The sequence below is a fragment of the Kogia breviceps genome, chromosome 2, assembly GCF_026419965.1.
Source record: "Kogia breviceps isolate mKogBre1 chromosome 2, mKogBre1 haplotype 1, whole genome shotgun sequence".
Classification (NCBI taxonomy): Eukaryota; Metazoa; Chordata; class Mammalia; order Artiodactyla; family Physeteridae; genus Kogia; species Kogia breviceps.
In genome coordinates, this window is record NC_081311.1 from 89,156,023 (window position 1) to 89,182,839 (window position 26,817).

Below are 26,817 nucleotides of genomic sequence, written 5' to 3' on the forward strand. Positions count from 1 at the left end.
CCCCCACACACAACTAAGCCTGTCCCACCATCAGGCAAAAGTACTTCCAAACATGGATTTCATGTGTGGGGGAACAGTGGTGCAGGGAGATAATTCCTCCAAAAAGTAACATAAGAAAGACTTTCAACACTGGCTAGCATGCACACATTCATAATATATTAATCTTCTCATTGTAACACACACAAAAAAGGATAAAGTAAAACAATGTATATTTTAAAACTGTATCAGAAAGGTGTGGATGCAAAGAAGCCTAAGAGAACTACACTCTAAAAAAGATAAGCTCTTCTTGGTGAGCAGAGACTAGTAGCCACTTACCTCTGTAGAGCGTCTGTTGAGTCAGGGCATGAACAGGCGGAGAATTTGACTTGGTTCAGGAAAAACAGTGGATGGATTGGAATCTGTAAGAGCCCAAGATGCAGAATGAATTTCCCTCTCTAACACATTTACCCCCAAAGGACATTTGCTGAGTGTGACATGTAAGTACCATGATGGAGGGCTGGGGACTGAGCAGATAAACGAGAAGAAGGTACTGGAATTTTTGAGGTATTCAGAGCCTCTACAGGGAGGGGCTCACTCTTAAGAAATTTAGGCAGAATTAACTAAAATTAACTAAATGTGTAACCCAGACCTGATACAATTCATTCCTGATAGACCAATGTGACCACCTACTTATCATAGCTACCTGACATAGGAAGATGAAGCTTATTCTGGAGGAAAATAATGTTTATTCTTGTATCCAGAGATTTTCATAACAACTCCACTGAGATATTTTTGACATACAAAAGTTATATATATTTAAGGTGTACAACTTGGTGTTTTGATATATGTATACATTGTGAAACTATTACCACAATCAAACTAAATACATTATCCATTACCTTTACATTACCATTGTGTGTGCATGTGTGTGTGTGTGTGTGTGTTAAGATTTAATTCAAGATCTGTATTCTTATCAACTTTCAAGAATACAATAGAGTATTGTTAATTATTGTCACCATGCTATACATTAGATCCCCAGAACTCATTGATCTTGCATAAGTGAAACTTTAGACCCTTTGACCAACATCTCCTCAGTTACCCCTGTCCCTGACTACCACCATTCAACTCTCTAAGAGTTTGACTATTTTAGATTCATCATATTAGTGAGATCATGCAGTAGTTGCCTTTCTGTGTCTGGCTTATTTCAGTTACAAAATATCCTTCATGTAGAACCATGTTATTGTGAATGGCGAAAATTCCTTCTTTTTTTAAAGCTGAATAATACTTCATTTTACATACATATATGCCACATTTTATTTATCCATTCATCCGTTGACAGACATTTAGATTATCTCCATATCTTTGCTATTGTGAATAATGCTGCAGTGAACATGGGAGTGCAGATATCTCTTTGAGATTCAAACTTTTTTCTTTAGGAAATATGACCAGAAGTGTGATCATCCAGTAGTTCTATTTTCAATTTTTTGAGGAACATCCATACTGTTTTCCACGATGACTGGGTCAATTTACATTCCTACCAATAGTGCACAAGGGCTCCCTTTTCTCTACGTACTTGACCACACTTGTTATATTTCATGTTTTTTTTAATGATAGCCATTATAAATAACAGGTGTGAGGAGATATCTCATTGCGGTATTGCTTTGAATTTTCCTGATGATTACAGATGTCGAGCACCATTTCATGTACCTCATGGCCATTTGCATTTCTTATTTTGAGAAATGTCTATTCAGTTCCTTTGCCCTTTTAAAAATTATTATTATTGCTATTCAGTTGTATGCATTCCTTACATATTTTGAATATTAAAACTTTATCAGATATGTGATTTACAAGTATTTTCTCTCATTCCATAGGTTATCTGTTCAATCTACTTGTTCGCTTTAATTGTTTCCTTTGCTAATTAAAAGCAGAAGCTTTTTTTCTTTTTTAAAAATATCTTTATTGGAGTATAATTGCTTAACATTACTGTGTTAGTTTCTGCTGTATAACGAAGTGAATCAGCTATTCGTATACATATATCCCCATATCCCCATATATCCCCATATCCCCTCATCCTTGCGTCTCCCTCCCACCCTCCCCATCCCACCCCTCTAGGTGGTCACAAAGCACTGAGCTGATCTCCCTGTGTTATGTGGCTGCTTCCCACTAACTATCTATTTTACATTTGATAGTGTATGTATTTCAATGCCACTCTCTCATTCCTTCCCAGCTTATCCTTCCCCTTCCCTGTGTACTCAAGTCCATTCTCTACATCTGCGTCATTATTCCTGTCCTGACCCTAGGTTCTACAGAAACATTTTTTTTCAGATTCCATATATATGTGTTACCATACGATATTTGTTTTTCTCTTTCTCACTTACTTCACTCTGTGTGACAGACTCTAGGTCCATCCACCTCACTACAAATAACTCAATTTTGTTTCTTTCTGTGGCTGAGTAACATTCCATTGTATATAATGTGCCAAATCTGCTTTATCCATTCATCTGTCAAAAGGACACTTAGGTTGTTTCTATGTCCTGGCTATTGTAGCCAGACTGAGCTGCAATGAGCTGCAATGAATATTGAGGTATTGACGCTCTCTCTTTTTTTTAAAAAGAAGATGTTGGGGGTAGGAGTTTATTAAGTAATTAATTTTTGCTGTGTTGGGTCTTCATTTCTGTGTGAGGGCTTTCTCTAGTTGTGGCAGGTGGGGGCCACTCTTCATCGCGGTGCGCGGGCCTCTCACTATCACCGCCTCTTTTGTTGTGGAGCACAGGCTCCAGACGCGCAGGCTCAGTAGTTGTGGCTCACAGGCCTAGTTGCTCCGCGGCATGTGGGATCCTCCCAGACCAGGGCTTGAGACCATGTCCCCTGCATTAGCATGCCGATTCTCAACTACTGCACCACCAGGTAAGCCCACATGACGCTCTTTGAATTATGGTTTTAGCAGGGTATATACCAAGTAGTGGGATTGCTGGGTCATATGAGAGTTCTATTTCTAGTTTTCTAAGGAACCTCCATATTGTTCTCCATAGTGGCTGTATCAGTTTACATTCCCACCAACACTGCAAGAGAGTTCTCTTTTCTCCACACCCTCTCCAGCATTAGATGTTTGTAGATTTTTTGATGATGGCTATTTTGACCTGTGTGAGGTGATACCTCATTGTAGTGTTGATTTGCTTTTCTCTAATGATTAGTGATGTTGAGCATCCGTTCATGTATTTGTTTGCAATCTGTATATCTTCTTTGGAGAAATGTCTATTTAGGTCTTCTGCCCATTTTTGGATTGGGCTCTTTGGTTTTTGATATTGAGTTGCATGAGCTGTTTCTATATCTTGGCGATTAATCCTTTGTCAGTTGCTTCATTTGCAAATAGTTTCTCCCATTCTGAGGGTTGTCTTTTCATCTTGTTTACAGTTTCCTTTGCTGTGCAAAACTTTTAAGTTTCATTAGGTCCCATTTGCTTATTTTTGTTTTTATTTCCATTTCTCTAGGAGGTGGGCCAAAAAGGATTTTGCTGTGATTTATGTCATACACTGTTCTGCCTATGTTTTCTTCTAAGAGTTTTATAGTGTCTGACCTTATATTTAGGTCTTTAATCCACTTTGAGTTTATTTTTGTGTATGGTGTTAGGGAGTGTTCTAATTTCATTCTTTTACATGTAGCTGTCCAGTTTTCCCAGCATCACTTATTGAAGAGGCTGTCTTTTCTCCATTGTACATTCTTGCCTCCTTTATCAAAGATAAGGTGACCATATGTCTGTGGGTTTATCTCTGGGCTTTCTACCCTTTTCCATTGATGTATACTTCTATTTTTGTGCCAGTACAATACTGTCTTGATTATTGTAGCTTTGTAGTATGGTCTGAAATCAGGGACCCTGATTCCTCCAGCTCCGTTTTTCTTTCTCAAGATTGTTTTGGCTATTCAGGGTCTTTTGTGTTTCCATACAAATTGTGAAAGTTTTTGTTCTAGCTCTGTGAAAAACGCCATTGGTAGTTTGATAGGGAGTGCATTGAATCTGTAGATTGCTTTGGGTAGTATAGTCATTTTTACAATGTTGATTATTCCAATCCAAGAACGTGGTATATCTCTCCATCTGTTTATATCATCTTTAATTTCTTTCATCAGTGTCACAGTTTTCTGCATACAGGTCTTGTGTCTTCATACGTAGGTTTATTCCTTGGTATTTTATTCTTTGTGTTGCAATGGTAAATGGTAGTGTTTCCTTAATTTCTCTTTCAGATATTTCATCATTATTGTTTAGGAATGGAAGAGATTTCTATGCATTAATTTTGTATCCTGCTACTTTACCAGATTCATTAATTAGCACTAGTATTTTTACTAGTAGCATCTTTAGGATTCTCTAAGTATAGTATCATGTCATCTGCAAACAGTGAGAGTTTTATTCTTCTTTTCCCATTTAGATTCATTTTATTTCTTTTTCTTCTCTGATTGCTGTGGCTAAAACTTCCAAAACTGTGTTGAATAATAGTGGTGAGAGTGGGCAACCTTGTCTTTTTCCTGATCTTAGTGGAAATGATTTCAGTTTTTCATCATTGAGAACAATGTTGGCTGTGGGTTTGTCATGTATGGCCTTTATTATGTTGAGGTAAGTTCACTCTATGCCTATTTTCTGGAAAGTTTTTATCATAAATCAGTTTTGAATTTTGTTGAAAATTTTTCTGCATCTATTGAGATGATCATATGATTTTTATCCTTCAATTTGTTACTGTGGTGTATCACATTGATTGATTTGCATATATTGAAGAATCCTTGCATTCCTGGGATAAACCCCACTTGATCATGATATATGATCCTTTAAATGTGCTGCTGAATTCTGTTTGCTAGTGTTTTTGTTGAGGATTTTCACATCTATGTTCATCAGTGATATTAGCCTGTAGTTTTCTTTTTTTGTGACATCTTTGTCTGGTTTTGGTATCAGGGTGATGGTGGCCTTGTAGAATGAATTTGGGAGTGTTCCTTCCTCTGCTACATTTTGGAAGAGTTTGAGAAGTTTAGGTGTTAGCTCTTCTCTAAGTGTTTGATAGAATTTGCCTGTTAAGCCATCTGGTCCTGGGCTTTTGTTTGTTGGAAGATTTCTAAACACGTTTTCAATTTCAGTGCTTCTGATTGGTCTTTTTATATTTTCTATTTCTTCCTGGTTCAGTCTCAGAAGTTGTGCTTTTCTAAGAATTTGTCCATTTATTCCAGGTTGTCCATTTTATTGGCATATAGTTGCTTGTAGTAATCTCTCATGATCCTTTGTATTTCTGCAGTGTCAGTTGTCACTTCTTTTTCATTTCTAATTCCATTGATTTGCGTCTTCTCCCTTTTTTTCTTGATGAGTCTGGCTAATGGTTTATCAATTTTGTGTATCTTCTCAAAGAATCGGCTTTTAGTTTTAGTGATCTTTGCTATTGTTTCCTTCATTTCTTTTTCATTTATTTCTGATCAGATCTTTATGATTTCTTTCCTTCTGCTAACTTTGGATGTTTTTTGTTGTTATTCCTTCTCTAATTGCTTTAGGTATAAGGTTAGGTTGTTTATTTGAGATGTTTCTTGTTTCTTGAGGTAGGTTTGTATTGCTATAAACTTTCCTCTTAGAACTGCTCTTGCTGCATCCCATACGTTTTGTGCCATCATGTTTTGTCATTTCTTTCTAGGTATTTTTTGATTTCCTCTTTGGTTTCTTCAGTGATCTCTTGGTTATTTAGTAGCGTATTGTTTACCTTCCATGTGTTTGTATTTTTAACCGTTTTCTCCTTGCAATTGGTACCTAGGCTCATAGCATTGTGGTTGGAAAAGATACTTGATACGATTTCAATTTTCTTAAATTTACCAAGGCTTGGTTTGTGACCCAAGATATGATCTATCCTGGAGAATGTTCATGAGCACTTGAGAAGAAAGTGTATTCTGTTGTTTTTGTATGGAGTGTCCTATAAATATCAATTAAGTCCAGCGTGTTTAATGTGTTTCCTTATTTATTTTCATTTTGGATGATCTGTCCATTGGTGAATGTGGGGTGTTAAAGTCCCCTACTATGATTGTGTTACTGTCGATTTCCCCTTTTATGGCTTATAGTATTTGCCTATGTATTGAGGTGCTCCTATGTTGGGTGCATAAATATTTATGATTGTTATATGTCTTATTCTTGGATTGATCCTCTGATCATTATATAGTGCCCTTCTTTGTCTCTTGTAATAGTCTTTGTTTTAAAGTCTATTTTGTCTGATATGAGATTTGCTACTCCAGCTTTTTTTTGATTTCCATTTGCGTGAAATATCTTTTTCCATCCCCTTTCAGTCTGTATTTGTCCCTAGGTCTGAAGTGGGTCTCTTGTAGACAGCATATATATGGGTCTTGGTTTTGTATCCATTTATCCAGTCTATATCTTTTGGTTGGAACATTTAATCCATTTACATTTAAGGTAATTATTCATATGTTCCTATTGCCATTTTCTTAATTGTTTTGGGTTTGTTATTGTAGGTCTTTTCTTTCTCTTGTTTTCCCTGCCTAGAAACATTCCTTTAGCATTTGTTGTAGAGCTGGTTTGGTGGTGCTGAATTCTCTTAGGTTTTGCTTGTCTGTAAAGGTTTTAATTTCTCCTTTGAATCCGAATGAGATCCTTGCTGGGTAGAGTAATTTTGGTTGTAGGTTCTTCCCTTTCATCTCTTTAAATATGTCCTGCCACTCCCTTCTGACTTGCAGAGTTTCTGCTGAAAGATCAGATGTTAACCTTATAGGGAATCCCTTGTATGTTATTTTTTTTTGTTTTTCCCTTGCTGTTTAAAATATTTTTTCTTTGTATTTAATTTGATTAATATGTGTCTTGGAGTGTTTCTCTTTGGTTTTTTCCTGTATGGGACTCTCTGTGCTTCCTGGGCTTTATTGACTATTTCTTTTCCCAAATTAGGGAAGTTTTCAACTATAATCTCTTCAAATATTTTCTCAGTCCCTTTCTTTTTCTCTTCTTTCTCTGGGACCCCTATTATTCGAATGTTGGTGTGTTTAATGTTGTCCCAGACCTCTCTGAGACAGTCCTCTGTTCTTTTCATTCTTTTTTCTTTATTCTGTTTTGCAGTAGTTATTTCTGCTATTTTGCCTTCCAGGTCACTTATCTGTTCTTCTGCCTCAATTGTTCTGCTCTTTCTAGAGAAGTTTTAACTTTATTTCTTGTGTTGTTCATCATTTTTTCTTTATTCTTTAGTTCTTCTAGGTCTTTGTTAAAATTTCTTGTATTTTCTCCATTCTATTTCCAAGATTTTGCTCACCTTTACTATCGTTACTCTGAATTATTTCTCAGGTAGACTGCCTATTTCCTCTTCATTTGTTTGGTCTGTTGGGTTTTTGCCTTGCTCCTTCATCTCCTGCATATTTCTCTGTACTCTATTCAGGTATTCCACAGATGCAGGATACATCAAGTTGATTGTGGAGATTTAATCTGCTGCTCCTGAGGCTGCTGGGAGAAATTTCCCTTTCTCTTCTTTGTTCGCACAGCTCCTGGGCTTCAGCTTTGTATTTGGCCCAACCTCTGCATGTAGGTTGCCCTCTGAATTCTGTTCTTCGTACAGACAGGAGGGGTTAAAGGAGCGGCTGATTATGGTCTCTGGCTCACTCAGGCCGGGGGGGGGAGGGGTACAGAATCCGGGGTGAGCCTGTGGTGGCAGAGGCCGGTGTGATGTTGGAACAGCCTGAGGCACACTGTGTGTTCTCCTGGGGAAGTTGTTCCTGGATCACAGGACCCTGGCAGTGGCAGGCTGCACAGTCTCCTGGGAGGGGAGGTGTGGATAGTGACCTGTTCTTTCACACAGGTTTCTTGGTGGCTGCCAGCAGCCTTAGCATTTCATGCCTGTCTCTGTGGTCCGCACTGATAGCTGTGTCTCACGCCAGTCTCTGGAACTCATTTATGAGGTGCTCTGAATCTCTTCTCCTCTTGCACCCCAAAACAATTATCTCTTGCCTGTTAGGCAGGTCCAGACTTTTTCCTGGCCTCCCTCCTTGCAAGCTGTGATGTACTAGCCCCCTTCAGTCTGTGTTCACACAGCCAACCCCAGTTCTCTCCCTGGGATCTGACCTCCAAAACCTGAGCCTCAGTTTCCAGCCCCCACCCGCCCCAGCGGGGGAGCAGACAAGCCTCTGAGGCTGGTGAGTGCTGGTCAGCACCGATCCTCTGTAGAGGAATCGCTCTGCTTTGCCCTCTGCACCCTTATTGCTGTGCTCTCCTCTGTGGCTCTGAGGCTTCCCCTCTGCCACACCCTGTCTCCTGCAGTGAAGGGGCTTCCTAGTGTGTGGAAACTTTTCCTCCTTTACAGCTCCCTCCCAGAGGTGCAGGTCCTGTCTCTATTCTTTTGTCTCTGTTTTTTTCTTTTGCCCTACCCAGGCACATGGGGAGTTTCTTGCCTTTTGGGAAGTCTGAGGTCTTCTACCAGCATTCAGTAGGTGTTCAGTAGGAGTTGTTCCACATGTAGATGTATTTTTGATGTGTTTGTGGGGAGGAAGGTGATCTCCACGTCTTACTCCTCTGCCATCTTGAAAGTTTCTCTCAACACAATTTTTTTTTAATGGAAGTGGAACTCAATAGACATTCCTCCAAATAATATGTGAAAATAGCCAGTACGTACATATAAACATGTTAATATTATTCCCATATTACCCAATAAACCTGTACTTTGGTATTTATTCAAGATAAATGAAAGTTTATGCTCACCAAAAAACTTATACACAAATATTCTTAGTAGCATTAGTCACAATAGCCACAAACTGGAAATAATTCAGATGTTCATCAAATTATAAATGAATAAAAAATATGATATCTGCTCACACAATGAATTATTATTCAGCAATAGGAAGTAGTACTGACAAGTGCCAAGACATGGATGGAGTGTGAAGACATTGTGCTAAATGAAAGAATGCATCACAGATGAACACATAGTATATAATTTCATTTACATGAAATGTTCAAAATCAACAAATCCATGGAGATTGAAATTTGATTAGTGATTACTTAGGTTTGGGGAAAGAGGAAAGGGAAGCAACTGCTGATGGATATGGGGTTTCTCTTCTGGGTGGTGAAAATTTTACTTAGATTGTGACAGTGGTCGAACAACTCTGTGAATATACTAAAAACCAATGAATTAAATACTTTAGAGAGGTTAATTTTATGTTTTATAAATTATCTCTCAATAGTATATTTAAATAACTAATAGAAATATGTTTTAAACAACTTAATGATAATTTGACAATTATTTTGATAATTAGCTAGGTAAAACAAATTAAAAATACACACACAGTTTACCAAAACTGTCACAAGAAGAAATAGAAGATCTAAATTAAAAATATGAAAATAAAAATGATTGTTTAAGAAATTAAATCTCTAATTAAAATTTTTCTATGAAGAGAACTCCAGGCACAGAGCTTCACTGGCAAAGTCTACCAAATAAAAAATAAATAAAAGCTATATTCCACAAACTCTTTTAAAGAAAAGAGAAAGTGGGAACACTTCCCAACTCATTTTTATGATTCCTGCATAACCCTATTACAAAAATCTTACTAAGATACTTTTAAAAAGAAATTAGAGATCAATATTATTCATGAAAATAAAGTAAAAATCCTAAACAAAATATCAGCAAACTTAATTGAACAATTTTTTAAAGTATAATGAGAATAGAAATTTTTTAACGTAAAAATAAATCTTATTATCAAAATAAAGAAGAAAACATTATATCAACATATTTGGGAAAAGCACTTGCTAAAATTCAATACCCATTCATCTTTAAACTAAAAAAAAGTTTTTAGCAATTTAAGAACTTGCCCAATCTGTGTACCTAAAATAAAATATAGATAAAAGATAGATAGACAGAAAGATGGACGGGGGGGGGGGAAGAGAGAGAGAATATCTAAACGCACACCTGCCACAGTATGCTTTCACATTTTTTCTATGGCCTGGTGTAGCTATGGCTCTTGCACTTAATCACTTGGAGGGCTTGTTAGACCACTGGTTACTGGGTCCCATCTCCAAGTGTGTCTGATGCAGTATGCCTGAGGTGGGGTCCAAGAATTTGAATTTCTGCTGGTCTAGGGACTGCACTTGGAGATTAACTGTGGTTTTGTATAAATAACATTGGATTGTATGTGATTTAGAGGTTAGGTAAACTGCTGTAAAGTATCTTTTTATATAGTGTGGAGAAAAGGGAACCCTCCTACACTGTAGGTGGGAATGTAAATTGGTGCAGCCACTATGGAGAAAGTATGGAAGTTCCTTAAAAAACTAAAAATAAAACCACCATATGATCATCCTGGGCATATATCTGGACAAAACTATAATTCAAAAAGATACATGCACCCTATGTTCACTGCAGCACTATTTACAAGAGCCAGGACATGGAAGCAACCTAAATGTCCATCAACAGATGAATGGATAAAGAGGATGTGGTACATATATACAATGAAATACTACTCAACCATAAAAAAGAATGAAATAATGCCATTTGCAGCAACATGGATGGACCTAGAGATTATCATACTAAGTGAAGTAAGTCAGACAGAGAAAGACAAATATCATATGATACCACTTACATGTGGAATCTAAAAAATGATACATATGAACTTATTTACAAAACAGAAATAGACTCACAGATATAGGGGGAAAAAAAACTTACGCTTACCAAAGGGGAAAGGGGGAAGGGATAAATTAGGAGTTTAGGATTAACAGATAAAAATTACTGTACATAAAATAGATAAACAACAAGGACCTACTATATACCACAGGGAATTGTATTCAATACTTTGTAATAACCTATAATGGAAAATAATCTGAAAAATAGCTCTATATATGTATAACTGAATCATTTTGCTGTATACTTGAAACATTGTAAATCAACTATACTTCAATAAAACTAAGTAAATAAATAAAATCTCTCTTCGTATAGTCTCTGTTTAATGATATCTTGCCAGTTATCCTTCCAACCTCTTGACTGATAACTGCCTTTTTTCAAAATTTCTATTTCTTTTGAAATTTTGATGTTCCATATTTTTCTACGAAATTATCCATTTCCTCTTTTTGGTCAAAGTTATGCAAAATAATCCCATAATTTTGTTTTTCTACATTTTAAATTTTGTTTTGTTTTTTCTTATTCCTAATTTCTTTTTTCCTTAACTGATTTTGTGAGAGCTGCCTATTCTGTTGGTCTTTAAGAACAAGCAAAAACAGATTTTGTTTTTACCATTGTTTTCTAAGTTTCATTTGAACTGATTTTTTTTTTCAAAATTAACTCCTCATTTTTTCTCTACTTTGCTTTCACTATTAATGTGGGTTCTTAGTTCCTTTATTACCAGTTTCTTTAATAATGAAGGCATTTGAGACTATAAATTTATGTCTGAGTATAATATTATTTGTGGCTCTTTGTGTGCATTTCCTTTATTTATTGATTTCTAGATATTTGGTCATTTACGTTTTACTTCTTCTTTGAATCCTTGGGCATCCATAAATGCCTTTCTTCTGGCCTGACAAGAGAATGGTACCAGAACTGGATGGAGGGTTCCTGGAGTTTTGGTCTATTTTCTTCAGTGATCTGTAAAGTTCTTCCACTGTCTTTAAGGTCCCACTCTTGTAGATTAGAAAAAATTCATTTTCCTTTGTTAATAAGCTGTTCTTGTAGTCTGAACGCATGTGTTTCCTTTCTTGCTTGGACTTCAGAAATTTTCCAGGAAAGGTATCTATATTTCCTAGAACCCAGCCTTTTAAATCAGTTAACAGGTTTTCTTTAGATCAGTGAAAGCATTCTCTATTAGTTGTTTAGCCATTGCCTCTTCCGCATCTGTTCTTTCTTCTCCTTCTGGATCTCTTACTATCCATATGTTAGACCTCCTGGATTTGTCCTCTGGTGTCTTGATTTCTTCCTCATGATTTCCATATCTTCATATTTTTCCTCTGAGAGAAATATTCCTTACCCTTGGTCTTCCAGGCTACTGATTTGATTCTCTCCTGTTGTACCAGTGAACAAGATCCCAGAAATGAGATGGAGAGAAATACACGTACCCCAGCAGATCCTCCAGAGCCAGAAAGCTCTGACAGTTCTTCTCAATATGGAAAAATGTACACACACACACTCACTTATGAAACACTCCAAATTCATACATACAGACACATACACGCTCCACACTTCTACGAGGGGATTCTGGGTCTCTGAAGGCCAGTTCTGTCTTTGGGACCTTAGTCTTCACCCCAGGACTTGGCTGCTTGTCCCCAAGCAGTTCTCAGGGGAAAGCACAATCCTAAGAATGTTCTCCCCCACATGGATGCTGGCAGAACCCTTAGCTCAGTGTATGCCTTCTCAGCCTGACTGGCACAGCCATGCCTCCAAAAAAGCGGGAGCAAAAGGCCCACTCTCATTGAAGCTCAGCCCTTTTCAAGCTTGAGTAGCCTCTGTCATCACAACCAGTTGTACAGCAAACCCTAATGGGCCTGCTGGATAATACTCTGACCTCCACTAACCAGATACTGACAGCCAGTTACCCAAGGAAGTCACTCTGAGGACAGGGAGACGGGGTCAGAAAAAGATTAATCCCCCACAGAGACACTTCGGGTGGCCCTTTTAGCTGAAGGGAGGAAGCACAGCTAAAATAATAAAATGGTTCCTTGGTCCTCTGTACCAATGTGTTCACGTTTGCTCTGCTTAGAGTGCACCTAACCTGCACCTCATCTGTCCCGTGCCTGTTATGTACTGGGCACCTGGCACATCTTATCTCACTTGGTCTTTATAACATTGTAGAAATAAGTTATTATTGCCTCCACTTTTGAGTCACTAGAAGGCAACACAGTCTCCAAAGACTGACTGGCTCAACCTTCTTCCCGTAGACAATGCTGATAATAGAAATGGATGCTAGAAAGCTAGGACATATTTTTTGAACAGAGTAGATGCTCAAAAGCCCAGGTATGTGGGCAAACTTGGTAGGCATCTGTTATCGCTCTTACATTTCCTAATACTTTTCTTTAAGGTGCATGGTTTTGGTTAGCCTGTGGAGTTGTACTTTTCCCAACCTCTTTCACTTTCCAAATCACTCGAATAGCCATCATTTCCTCAGGTCTTCTGCAATCTCTGTGAGCCAAGAGGATAAGGTGTCTTTCACTTAATCTGTCCATAGGAGGACCGTGAAGCCAGAGAGGTAAGATTATTTGTGCAAACCCTCACAGCTAGGGGGCAGCATCCCCGAGGCAGGAGCTACATGTACCCCACCACACCCAGAACCTTACCTCTTTTAGTTTGCACCCACCCACACAGAGCCAACAAGTGATGAGGGCACCTCCTGAGCCACATCAGCCCACCTGACGTTCAAAACTAATATTATTTAAGCTTCTAACAGTTTCTCTTTAATTTTCAGATTAATCAACTAGTCTTTAGGCTTTCTGGAAGATTCATCATTCACCCTCCAAATACTTGCTCTGAGGATGGGAAAGCTAACCCGGCTGGCATCAGATCACCAAGAATGTTATCTCCAGTTAAGACATCAAGAGGTGTACCCAGATTCGAAGAACTTCCAATTTAATCATTATGACACCTACTAATCTTATTTCTTTCTTTCAAAGATAACCAAGCAGGCAAAGGGGAAATTTGGCTTCCCCTGTTTTATATTTCAGTTACAAATCGGTGAAAATGAAACAGTCAGGAAAGCAAACAGGGACCTCCTGCTGAGCCATTGTCCATTAAAAATTGAAATTACATTAATGTATTTTTTCTTTTTTTCTATATGTAAATTGCTAAGAGTAAATCCTAAGAGTTCTCATTACAAGGGGAAATTTTTTTTCTTTTATACTGTATCTATATGTGATGATGGATGTTCACTAGATTTACTGTGGTAATCATTTCATGACGTATGTAAGTCAGATAATCATGCTGTACACCTTAAACTTCTACAGTGCTATGTGTCAATTATATCTCAATAAAAATGGAAAAAAAATAAATGAATGAACAAAGATTATAGAAAAAGAAGTATTTTTTAACATATAAACATAGTCGCTGGGATGAACCGTCCCAAAGCAATGGCATGGGAGACTTTCTGTTTCCCTTGTAGCAAAGACAAATAGGAAGCCATATGTGGTTTACAGCTACTTACAGCCCTCTTAGTCATGTCAATGTCTGTTAGAAATAATACTCTCTCTCTCTCTCTCTCTCTCTCTCTCTCTCTATATATATATATATATATATATATATATATACACACACACACACACATACAAATATATATGCACACACACATATATATACACACATACAAACAATATATACACAAACACACACACACCCCATAAAATCAAGTCTCAACCAGCAGGCCTCCAGCTCTCTGTGCTAACTCCATCCACGTCATTTATTCCATATCTCAGGTTTCTAGATGACAGCTAATGTAGATTGGTGTGTCTCTAAGATGTATTCTCCTTACTAAAGGATACAACAAGATTGTTTATTACTGAGAGGTTAACATACAGGAAAGGAAGAAATAGACATATTTTGCTAATTGAAATGAGAGGTGCATAAAATATGAAATATGAGTGTATCTTTTCTCACAGACACCCTAGAGCCTCAGTTTGCACATGGTCTCTTGTTTTTCCTTGAAAACACATGCTGGTGATGCATGGCAGAGCTTTGGATTCAATTATCAACACTGGGAAGTAAATTGGCTTCTCAACAAAGGCAATAAATAATCTATACATGGTTTAATATAAAGCAATGAATATCTCATTCTTAGCAAAAAAAATGTGTCCTTTCATGAAAACACTTACACAAGCAACTCAGAGCTATCTCTATGGCAGGTTATTTTTGAGAATCTTTATATTTTCTTTAAAGGGGTTGGAGAAGAAACCACTTAAGCAATGCACAGTGCAATGGGGGGCCCTGGTGGCAAATCACGCCTCTAATGAAGGCACCAGACTAACGGACCATCTGTGAAACAATGTTGAGATTCAATTGAAAATGGTCTCCTGGCACTCTGTGCAAATGTGCTTGTGTTTCTTCTGCTTGGGGCCAACTACCCTACTGTTTTTGCTTTTCTTTGGAGCAGCCAATGTGTATGATTGCAAACTCCTTAAACACAAAGCCATTTTAAAAATAACATATATTAAGCCTGTTTATATCCTATATTAAAGAAAATCATGTACCCAGTTCTTCCTCTTAATGAAGGCAATAATGATGTTGACAGATGATATAAGCTGCCCTAGGAAATGGGACTGGCCACATTAGGATCGATTTGCCCCTGGTTCCTTCTTTGGCTGCAGCCAAGGTCAGTTAGGATCCCCGGGGTAAGGGAGGGAGAATTCTTCCCTCTGGAACACCAGGGGCTACAGAGACAAAGAGCATTGGTGACTGCAATTACATAGGAACTCATCCTTTTATTGATAAAAGAAATGACTGGAAAAGGCCCCAGTTAAGCAGAAAGACTGAGTGGGGAGCATCTGTTCTCTATGCTCTACCGTAGGGTGAAGTGTCTTGCATGGCTGCATTTGAGAGACTGTGGTTGCCATTCCTGGTGGCTGTCCTGGAATGCTCTTCCTTTTGGCTATAAGTCTCAACCCCATGATCACAGCAGTGGCCTAGTGACCCAGGTCTGGACAAATGATAATACTCCACTTTCTTGAACACAGTGATAGCTCTGGGTATATGTGTGTGTGTGTGTGTGTGTGTGTGTGTGTGTGTGTGTGTGTGTGTGTGTGTGTGTGTAACCTAGGCAGGGCGAGTCAAAGAAATAATTCATTTTCTTGACAGAATTGGGAAATATTGGGGAAAATAAATCTGGGGAAGTAAGCAGCTCTCTTCCCCCACTACCTGAAAGAGTCCATCAGCAGAATGAGAAAGAAAGCAGCACAGAAAAAGAAGAACAAGGAGATAGAGAAATACAGGGTGAGAAGGGGAAGTGAGGCCAGATAGCATCAGCTTGGGTTCCTGGATTGAGCAGTGCCTGAAGCTAAACCTCACTGTGGACTTCTCCGTAACATGAGTCAACATATCACCAGTTTGCTCATGCAGTTTTGAGTTGGGTTTTCTTTCCTTACAACTGAAAAGAGTCCTGACTAATCAAGTTCTAGTTCCTGAATACAGGGAGCCAGAAGGAAGACCTCTAGGGGCCTCTGTTTTAGACAGTATACACTACAACACTTATAGAGGCTTTTTGACAAAAGCTGGCGCAAGTTCCAAAATGATCAAAACAACGTCACCACTCCCTGCCCTCCACCCCTAAGTCTATTCTATAACATTAAAAGTGGAATACTAGAAAGAAAGCAAAAAGACCAACCTACAAGCTGCAGAATTAGATTATAAACCCAGTTCTCAAAAGCCTCACTTATAGAGCGAGAGCAAAGCCATCATTTGGTATCTTCATGTTGTAAGAGGGGCAGTTTCCCAGGAGGACAACAGCTTCTGACCAAGGACTGGAGAAGCATAAGAAAGGGAGACAGGAGGTGGGAACCAGCATCACAGATCAGGTCCAGGGCCAAGGAAGGAAGCCTGGATAAGTCTCCAAAGACCAAAGACTAAGAGAGAAAAATCAAAGCCAGGAATTCACAGATAGCAGCAAAACAGTGAAAAGCACATCAAGAACAAACACAGCTGGCCTTGGGTGATTGACTAAATGGTGTCGTCTGCACCTGGCCCGTGCAAGCCCTCAGCCGAATGGTGCTGAATCTACAGGGGTGAGAAGAGAGGGAAGGGTAGAGAGGGCACAGGCCATTAGTGTACTGGAACAAAGACCTTAAGCAAAGCCCTTGATAGACTCAAATGAAACACCAAAGCCCCTAAAGAGCACAGACATTGACATCTGGAAATAGACTTGGGTGATTTAAGAAGGAGCATGCTGCAGAGAAATCACTGGTCCACATCTCAGTTTCCTCTGGGATGCTTTCACCCAAGAGTGACAATCAGTTCTCATGAGGGCAACAAGCCTGGTCTGATGGACATTAACCCTGCAGCGTTACAGGATTCTTCATGGAATGATTGTGATGATACTGAGCATAAAGCTCACTGCACCATGATGAATCTCTGGTCTGGAATATATTGCCTCAGACAGCCATCCAGATCCTCTTCAATCTGCAATCAACACAGCAGAAGCCTACAGCAATCACAGGGAATTCCAGAGAGTAGATTTTCTCTATAATCCACCATGTCACACTTGGAGAGTGACCATAGATGGGCATCTACCTCCTGCTCATGTCCCTTGAAGGACACAGGACAACATCCCAGCAGAAAAGACTGCGTGGTTGTTCCATGCCAGAAGAGAAGGATGGATTGGAAATGAGTTTCTGTGGGCAAGCCTGGCATGTCTGAGGGCTCATGTCACCCATGGGTGAGCTGCTCTGTGGCACCAGAGAAAGAAGGACATCAGGGCATCACAAGCCCCTAAGCAATTCCTGGACAAACAAATTGAGTGACACTCAATAAAATGATATGCACCATTTTCTGAACAGATTTCTTAACTATGGAGAAACTTTTGGAAAGTATAAACAAGTGTACGGGGGAGTAAGCAAATGGAAGTCAGCTAGGTGGGACCGCTGGTGTCAGGGAGGAAGAAGAGGAGCATGTGTAGCCCTGAGCGCTGCTGTGCTCTCTCAGCAAGTCACCAAACTCTCTGAGCCTCCCTCTCCTCAACTGGAAACCAGAGGGAGGGTGGCTGGTCTCACACCCAAAGAGGACCTGGGTCTCTTCTTATTTGGACGCTGATACCACAAGTACACTAAGCCTCTGTGGTGAAGGGTCACCACCTGCGTGCTCCAGGCTGTCTTGTAGTTGAGGCACGATGCTCTCACAAACTGGGTGTGCCCACACTTTTCTGCACAGAACCTGCAAAGGGAACTGGGCTAAGCAATTACAAGGTCTAAGGATTTGGGGAGCTCCAGAAAGTTTCCTGCTGACCCTCAAAATACTTCTGTCCTTTGCCATAAATTTCAGCATCAAGCCATAGACATGAAATCAGGTTGGCCCGGGTTTCTAAGAGGCTGTACCACTATCAAATCTGGTCACTTGGTCAAGTACTCACTTTTTTTTTAAAATTGGGGTATAGTTGTTTTACAATGTTGTGTTAGTTTCTACTGTACAGCAAAGTGGAGTTCCCTGTGCTATACAGCAGGTTCTCATTAGTTGCCTATTTTATACATATTAGTGTATATATGTCAATCCCAATCTCCCAATTCATCCCCCAGTCTCCCCCCTTGGTGTCCATACATTTGTTCTCTACATCTGTGTCTCTATTTCTGCCTTGCAAACCAGTTCATCTGTATCATTTTTCTAGATTCCACACATATGCTTTAATATACAATATTTTTCTCTTTCTGACTTAACTTCACTCTGTATGACAGTCTCTAGTTCCATCTACATCTCTACAAATGCCCCAATTTCACTCCTTTATATGGCTGAGTAATATTCCATTGTATATATGCACCACATCTTTTTTATCCATTCATCTGTCGATGGATGCTTCCATGACCTGGCTATTGTAAATAGTGCTGCAATGAACACTGGGGTGCATGTGTCCTTTTGAATTATGGTTTTCTCTGGGTATATACAAAGTACTCACCTTTTATAAACCTCAGATTGCATTTCTGAAAATGGGTAACAATATCCAACGGAGTCCTGAATATGAAAGTTTCATAAACCATAAAGCATTAAACAAATGCCATCACCAAAGTTACTATTCAAAAGCAATAAATAGTTCAATACCTCTTAGGATGAACATGGCTGATGCAAGAGCAATACAAGCTTATCTGTCATTTATTCACAGAATTCAAAATATTAGACCCAGAGATAACTTGCCAAGTTTTTCCAGTTCAACCCCTTAACCTCATAAAAAGGAAATTAAAGCCCAGGAGAGGTCAAGTGACCAAAATTAAACGTCAAACAACAACCACCTGACCCCCTGAAGTCCCAGAGCAGAGTGTCCACATAGCCTTTTTGCTAGCTGGGAATCAGGCCTCCTTAGAATGTTAAACATGAGAAAATCATAAGTGAGAGACAAGAATCGTTGGGTCAAGGCACCAACAGCTGATCTCACTGATCTGTGCATCAACTGGGAATGCCCGTTGGGAGGTGCCATCACAGTGGACCGAGCAGGCTTCCAGTCATCACGGATCAGGGTTCAAACCCCAGCATGGAATCTCTCATCATGGATTTCTCATGTATTCAACCCTGGCAATCATAATGGCTTGATGAGGCTGTGGTGAGGGTTAAATTAAATGAGGAAGTTGACCGTGGAGTCTAGCTGATTTTGTATTCTAATCAAAGGAGCCTTCTGGAGACTCCCAGGACAGTCATGCAGCAGAGGGGTGGAGGCTGAGCCTGACAACAGTCACATGCAGCTGGGGTGAGGGTGTCTAAGTCAGGGTGGGACTCAGGAACTGCCCCCAACCCCTCCTAGACACCCAGGCCCCTCCAGACTCCACCGCCACCCACACCAGCAGACATCAGCTATCAGAAAACCAAGCACTTACATAGACAAAGCTGAGAAGTAGTGGCAGTTGGGGCCCTACCAAGGGCAGAAGGGGCTTCCAGCCCCATTTACAGAACACCTTCTGGACCCAGATAAAACCTGGGAAGATCTAGGAGAGCAGGCCTTCCCTTTTCAGGGAGGTGGAACAGTCTACCCTCAGGTAGCACTATTTCACAGGAAAGCCCCAAAAGCCTTAGAGAGAAGTTTACTCTGTCCAGCCCACTGATGGGGCTCAGGGGCTGGGCCTACATGGCCTCCAAACCTGTCACTTCTGCCCCAGAGATGCCTCTTCTAGTCCAGATCTAGGTCAGTCCAAGCAGCTGACCACAGTCAAGGCCTTAATGAGCGGAAATGGCAGAGAAAGGTCATGCCTTGGAGGGTAGAAAAAAATAGAAAATCATTATTAAATGAAAGGTTACCCCACCAAATTGCAGAAGACTAAATTGTTCAGAGCCCACACAAGAGCAGCAGAGCCATGGGAAAAATAATCAGCCAAACCTACGTTTAAATTCTGGCAGTTATGCCTGGTTGCTAATTTTCTTAAAAGGTAAAGGTAAACATACAAATTCTCTTCATAAAAACAACCAACCAAAATAAAAGGAAAAAAAAACTATTTTGTAGTCAAATATAGCTCAAACAAAACTTGCTAAAATTGGCAAAACATTTCATGTCTGGATGAGATGTAATGTAAGAAATGTATTCAGTTCAGGCCATATGTAAAGATTTTATAAATCAATTAGAGAACCAGCCAAATAAATACAGTTGACCCTTGGACAACACGAGGGTTAATCTGCTTATAAGTTATAGATGACCTGCATCCCCAGTTCCTAGCATCCATGGATTCAACCTACCATGGACCATGCAAGACTGTAGTGTTTACCAGTGAAAAATATCTACATGTAAGTGAATCCGTGCAGCTCAAACCTGAGTTGTCAAAGGTCGACTGTACTCATATGTGGAGGTTGTTTCTCCTCTTGATCTGCATGTTCTGGTTTTAGCACTTGTTCTTTTTGTGTCACTGATGGATCACTCCCATTTCTGAAAAAGCAAGTCATCTGGGGACAGGAATCACAGAGACACCCATCTTTGAGTCTCCAGAATGTGGCAAATAATCTCTTCTTAGCAGGTGACAGTGGACATCAACTCCAGTAGAAATATCTTGGGGTGTTGAAGTCTTGGCTCAGATGGCCCTTCTTTCTCTAACACAGCTTCATTCATTCCTTCCACAGGAATGGCCCTCATTAAACTGACCCTCCAAGCCAGGGCCACTTAGAGCGGGGACAAACTCTCTTCCCAAATTGGGTCAGCTAGAGCCCCTTATCTGATCATTCTGATTTAGAACCCACAATGAGAGTTGAACCCCTGGAAGACAAGGAACAGTGACATCCACCTGTGAGATGCAGGCTGCCACATCCCGCATCATGTTCCAAGAGACTGAGAAAGCTGGGAGGCGCTGAGAGGTAAAGAAAGGATAAGTAGGAGGAGCTTCAAGACAGTGGAAGAGTAAGAAGGGGAGATCACCTTCCTCCCCACAAATCAGAAAAACATCTACACGTGGAACAACTCCTACAGAACACCCACTAAACGCTGGCAGAAGACTCAGACCTCCTAAAAGGCAAGAAACTCCCCACGTACCTGGGTAGGGCAAAAGAAAAAACAGAGACAAAGAACAGGGATAGAACCTGTACCAGTGGGAGGGAGCTGTGAAGGAGGAAAGGTTTCCACACACTAGAAGCCCCTTCACGGGTGGAGACTGCAGGTGGCAGAGGGGGAAGCTCCGGAGCCGCGGAGGAGAGCGCAATAACAGGGTGCGGAGGGCAAAGCGGAGAGATTCCTGCACAGAGATCAGTGCCGACCAGCACTCACCAGTCCGAGAGGCTTGTCCACTCACCCGCCGGGACAGGCGGGGGCTGGGAGCTGAGGCTCGGGCTTCGGTCGGAAGCCAGGAGAGGACTGGGGTCGACGGCGTGAACACAGTCTGAAGGGGTTAGTGCGCCACGGCTAGCCGGGAGGGAGTCCGGGAAAAAGTCTGGAGCTGCCGAAGAGGCAAGAGACTTTTTCTTGCCCCTTTGTTTCCTAGTGCGCAAGGAGAGGGGATTAACCGCGCCGCTTAAAGGAGCTCCAGAAATGGGCGCGAGCCACGGCTGATCCCACAGACAGGCATGAGACGCTAAGGCTGCTGCTGCCGCCACGAAGAAGCCTGTGTGCGAGCACAGGTCACTCTCCACACCTCCCCTCCTGGGAGACTGTGCAGCCCGCTGCAGCCAGGGTCCCGGGATCAGGGACAACTTCCCCGGGAGAACGCACGGCGCGCCTCGGGCCGGTGCAACGTCACGCCGGCCTCTGCCGCCGCAGGCTCACTACGCATGCGTAGCCCTCCCTCTCCCCGGCCTGAGTGAGCCAGAGCCCCCGAATCAGCTGCTCCTTTAACCCTGTCCTGTCTGAGTGGGGAACAGATTCCCCCAGGTGACCTACACGCAGAGGCGGGTCCAAATCCAAAGCTGAACCCCGGAAGCTGTGCAAACAGAGAAGAGAAAGGGGACTCTCTCCCAGCAGCCTCAGGAGCAGTGGATTAAATCTCCACAATCAACTTGATGTACCCTGCATCTGTGGAATACCTGAATAGACAATGAATCATCCCAAATTGAGGAGGTGGACTTTGGGAGCAACGATATATATATTTTTTTCCTTTTGCTCTTTTTGTGAGTGTGTATGTGTATGCTTCTGTGTGTGATTTTGTCTGTATAGCTTTGCTTTTACCATTTGTCCTAAGGTTCTGTCTGTCCGTTTTTTGTTTGCTTGTTTTAGTATAGATTTTAATGCTTGTTACCATTGGTAGATTTGTTTTTTTGCTTTGGTTGCTGTCTTCTTTCTTTCTTTCTTCTTTTGTTTTAGTTACTTTTTAATTTTTTTATTTTTAATAATTATTTTTTAGTGTAATAACTTTATTTTATTTTATTTTTTCTTTCTTTCCTTCTTTTTTCTCCCTTTTAATCTAAGCCATATGGATACCAGGGTCTTGGTGTTCCAGCTGGCCATCAGGCCTCCCTGAGGTGGGAGACTCGAGTTCAGGACATTAGTCCACCAGAGACCTCCCAGCTCCACATAATATCAAACGACAAAAAACTCCCAGAGATCTCCACCTCAACACCAAGAGCCAGCTCAACTCAAGAACCAGAAAGCTACAGTGTTGGACACCCTATGCCAAACAAATAGCAAGACAGGAACACAAACCCACCCATTAGCAGAGAGGCTGCCAAAAATCATAAGGTCACAGACAACCCAAAACACATCCCCGGAAGCAGACCTACCACCATAAAGACAAGATCCAGCCTCATCCACCAGAACACAGGCACCAATCACCTCCACGAGGAAGCCTACACAACCCAGTGAACCAACTGTAGCTACTGGGGGCAGACAACAAAAACAATGGGAAATACGAACCAGCATGCTGGGAAGAGGAGACCCCAAACACAGTAAATTAAGCAAAATGAGAAGACAGAGAAACACACACCAGTTGGAGGAGCAAGGTAAAACCCCACCAGACCAAACAAATGAAGAGGAAATAGGCAGTCTACCTGAAAAAGAATTCAGAATAATGATAGTAAAGATGATCCAAAATCTTGGAAATAGAATGGAGAAAATACAAGAAATGTTTAACAAGGACCTAGAAGAACTAAAGATCAAACAAACAATGATGGACAATGCAATAAATGAAATTAAAATTTCTCTAGAAGGAATCATTAGCAGAATAACTGAGGCAGAAGAACGGATAAGTGACCTGGAAGGTAAAATAGTGGAAATAACTACCGGAGAGCAGAGTAAAGAAAAAAAGAATGAAAAGAATTGAGGACAGTCTCAGAGACCTCTGGGACAACAGTAACACACCAACATTTGAATTATAGGGGTCCCAGAAGAAAAAGAGAAAAAAAGGGGGACTGAGAAAGTATTTGAAGAGATTATAGTTGAAAACTTCCCTAATAGGGAAAGGGAAATAGTTAATCAAGTCCAGGAAGCACAGAGAGTCCCATACAGGATAAATCCAAGGAGAAACATGCCAAGACACATATTAATCAAATTATCAAAAATTAAATACAAAGAACAAAATATTAAAAGCAGCAAGGGAAAAACAACAGATAACATACAAGGGACTCCTCAAAAGGTTAACAGCTGATCTTTCAGCAGGAACTCTGCAAGCCAGAAGGGAGGGGCAGGACATATTTAAAGTGATGAAAGGGAAAAACCTACAACCAAGATTACTCTACCCAGCAAGGATCTCATTCAGATTCGATGGAGCAATTAAAACCGTCACAGACAAGCAAAAGCTGAGAGACCTCAGCACCACCAAACCAGCTTTACAACAAATGCTAAAGGAACTTCTCTAGTCAGGAAACACAAGAGAAGGAAAAGATCTACAATAACAAACCCAAAACAATTAAGAAAATGGTAATAGGAACATACATATCGATAATTACTTAAATGTAAATGAATTAAATGCTCCAACCAAAAGACATAGACTGGCTGAATGGATACAAACCAAGACCCGTATGTATGCTGTCTACAAGGGACCCACTTCAGACCTAGGGACACATACAGACTGAAAGTGAGGCGATGGAAAAAGGTATTCCATGCAAATGGAAATCAAAAGAAAGCTGGAGTAGCAATTCTCATATCAGACAAATACACTTTAAAACAAAGACTATTACAAGAGACGAAGAAAGACACTACATAACGATCAAGGGATCAATCAAAGAAGAAGATATAACAATTGTAAATATTTATGCACCCAACATACGATCACCTGAATACATAAGGCAAATGCTAACAGCCATAACAGGGGAAATCGACAGTAACACAATCATAGTAAGGGACTTTAACACTCCACTTTCACCAATGGACAGATCATCCAAAATGAAAATAAATAAGGAAACACAAGCTTTAGATGATACATTAAACAAGATGGACTTAATTGATATTTATAGGACATTCCATGCAAAAACAATAGAATACACTTTTTTCTCAAGTGCTCATGGAACATTTTCCAGGATAGATCATATCCTGGGTGACAAATCAAGCCTTGGTAAATTTAAGAAAACTGAAATCATATCAAGTATCTTTTCCAACCACAATGCTATGAGGCTACATATCAATTACAGGAAAAACTGTAAAAAACACAAACACATGGAGGCTAAACAGTACATTACTTAATAACCAAGAGATCACTGAAGAAATCAAAGAAGAAATTAAAATATACCTAGAAACAAATGAGAGTGAAAACATGATGACCCAAACCTTTGGGATACAGCAAAAGCAGTTCTAAGAGGGAAGTCTATAGCAACACAATCCTACCTTAAGAAACAAGAAACATCTCAAACAAAGAACCAAACCTTACATCTAAAGCAATTATAGAAAGAAGAACAAAAAAAAACCCAAAGTTAACAGAAGGAAAGAAATCATAAAACTCAGATCAGAAATAAATCAAAAAGAAATGGAGGAAACAATAGCAAAGATCAATAAAACTAAAAGCTGGTTCTTTGAGAAGATAAATGAAATTGATAAATCATTAGCCAGACTCATCAAGAAAAAAAGAGAGAACACTCAAACCAATAGAATGAAAAAGGAGAAGTAACAACTGCCACTGCAGAAATACAAAGGATCATGAGAGATTACTACAAGCAACTATATGCCAATAAAATGGACAACTTGGAATAAATGGACAAATTCTTAGAAATGCACAACTTACGGAGACTGACCCAGGAAGAAATAGAAAATATGAACAGACCAATCACAAGCACTGAAATTGAGACTGTGATTAAGAACCTTCCAACAAACAAAAGCCCAGGACTAGATGGCTTCACAGGTGAATTCTAGCAAACATTTAGAGAAGAGCTAACACCTATCCTTCTCAAACTGTTCCAAAATATACCAGAGGGAGAAACACTCCCAAACTCATTCTACGAGGCCACCATCACCCTGATACCGAAACCAGACAAAGATGTCACAAAGAAAGAAAACTACAGGCCAATATCACTGATGAACTTAGATGCAAAAATCCTCAATAAAATAGTAGCAGACAGAATCCAACAGCACATTAAAAGGATCATACACCGTGATCCAGTGGGATTTATCCAGGAATGCAAGGGTTCTTCAATATATGCAAATCAATCATTGTGATACACCATATTAACAAATTGAAGAATAAAAATCATATAATCATCTCAATAGATGCAGAAAAAGCTTTTGACAAAATTCAACACCCATCTATTATAAAAACCCTCCAGAAAGTAGGCATAGAGGGAAATTACCTCAACATAATAAGGGCCATATATGAGAAACACACAGCCAACATTGTCCTCAGTGGTGAAAAATGAAACCATTTCCACTAAGATCAGGAAAACGACAAGGTTTCCCACTTGCACCACTATTATTCAATATTATTTTGGAAGTTTTAGCCACAGCAATCAGAGAAGAAAAAGAAATAAAGGAATCCAAATCGGAAAAGAGGAAGTAAAGCTGTCACTGTTTGCAGATGACATACTATACATAGAGAATCCTAAAGATGCTACCAAAAAACTACTGGAGCTAATCAATGAATCTGGTAAAGTAGCAGGATACAAAATTAATGCACAGAAATCTCTTGCATTCCTATACACTAATGACAAAAAATCTGAAAGAGAAATTAAGGAAACCCACCCATTTACCATTGCAACAAAAATAATGAAATACCAGGTATAACCCTGTGTAAGGAGAGAAAAGACCTGTATGCAGAAAACTATTAGACCCTGATGAAAGAAATTAAAGGTGATACATACAGATGGAGAGATATACCACGTTCTTGGATTGGAAGAATCAACATTGTGAAAATGACTATACTACCCAAAGCAATCTACAGATTCAATGCAATCCCTATCAAACTACCACTGGCATTTTTCACAGAACTAGAACAAAAAATTTCACAATTTTTATGGAAACACAAAAGACCCTGAATAGCCAAAGCAATCTTGAGACAGAAAAACGGAGCTGGAGGTATCAGGCTCCCAGACTTCAGACTATACTACAAAGCTACAGGAATTAAGGCAGTATGGTACTGGCACAAAAACAGAAATATAGATCAATGGAACAGGATAGAAAGCCCAGAGATAAACCCACATACATATGGTCAACTTATTTTTTATAAAGGAGGCAAGAATATACAATGGAGAAAAGACAGCCTCTTCAATAAGTGATGCTAGGAAAACTGGACAGCTACATATAAAAGAATGAAATTAGAACACTCCTTACCACCATACACAAAAATAAACTCAAAATGTATTAAACACCTAAATGTAAGGCCAGACACTATCAAACTCTTAGAGGAAAACATAGGCAGAACACTCT

At 39.8% G+C, this 26,817-nt stretch overlaps 1 protein-coding gene across 1 annotated transcript in view; it reads right to left on the bottom strand.

Annotated features, from left to right (window-relative positions):
* Nucleotides 1–314: 314 nt before the first annotated feature.
* LOC136793700 (uncharacterized) overlaps nt 315–26,817 on the bottom strand; it is a 184,155-nt gene continuing 157,652 nt past the window's right edge. The window contains exon 6 of the mRNA XM_067027490.1: nt 315–398. Coding sequence (XP_066883591.1) covers nt 337–398 — 62 coding nt within the window. The 3' untranslated portion in view covers nt 315–336. The remainder of the gene's footprint in view (nt 399–26,817) is intronic.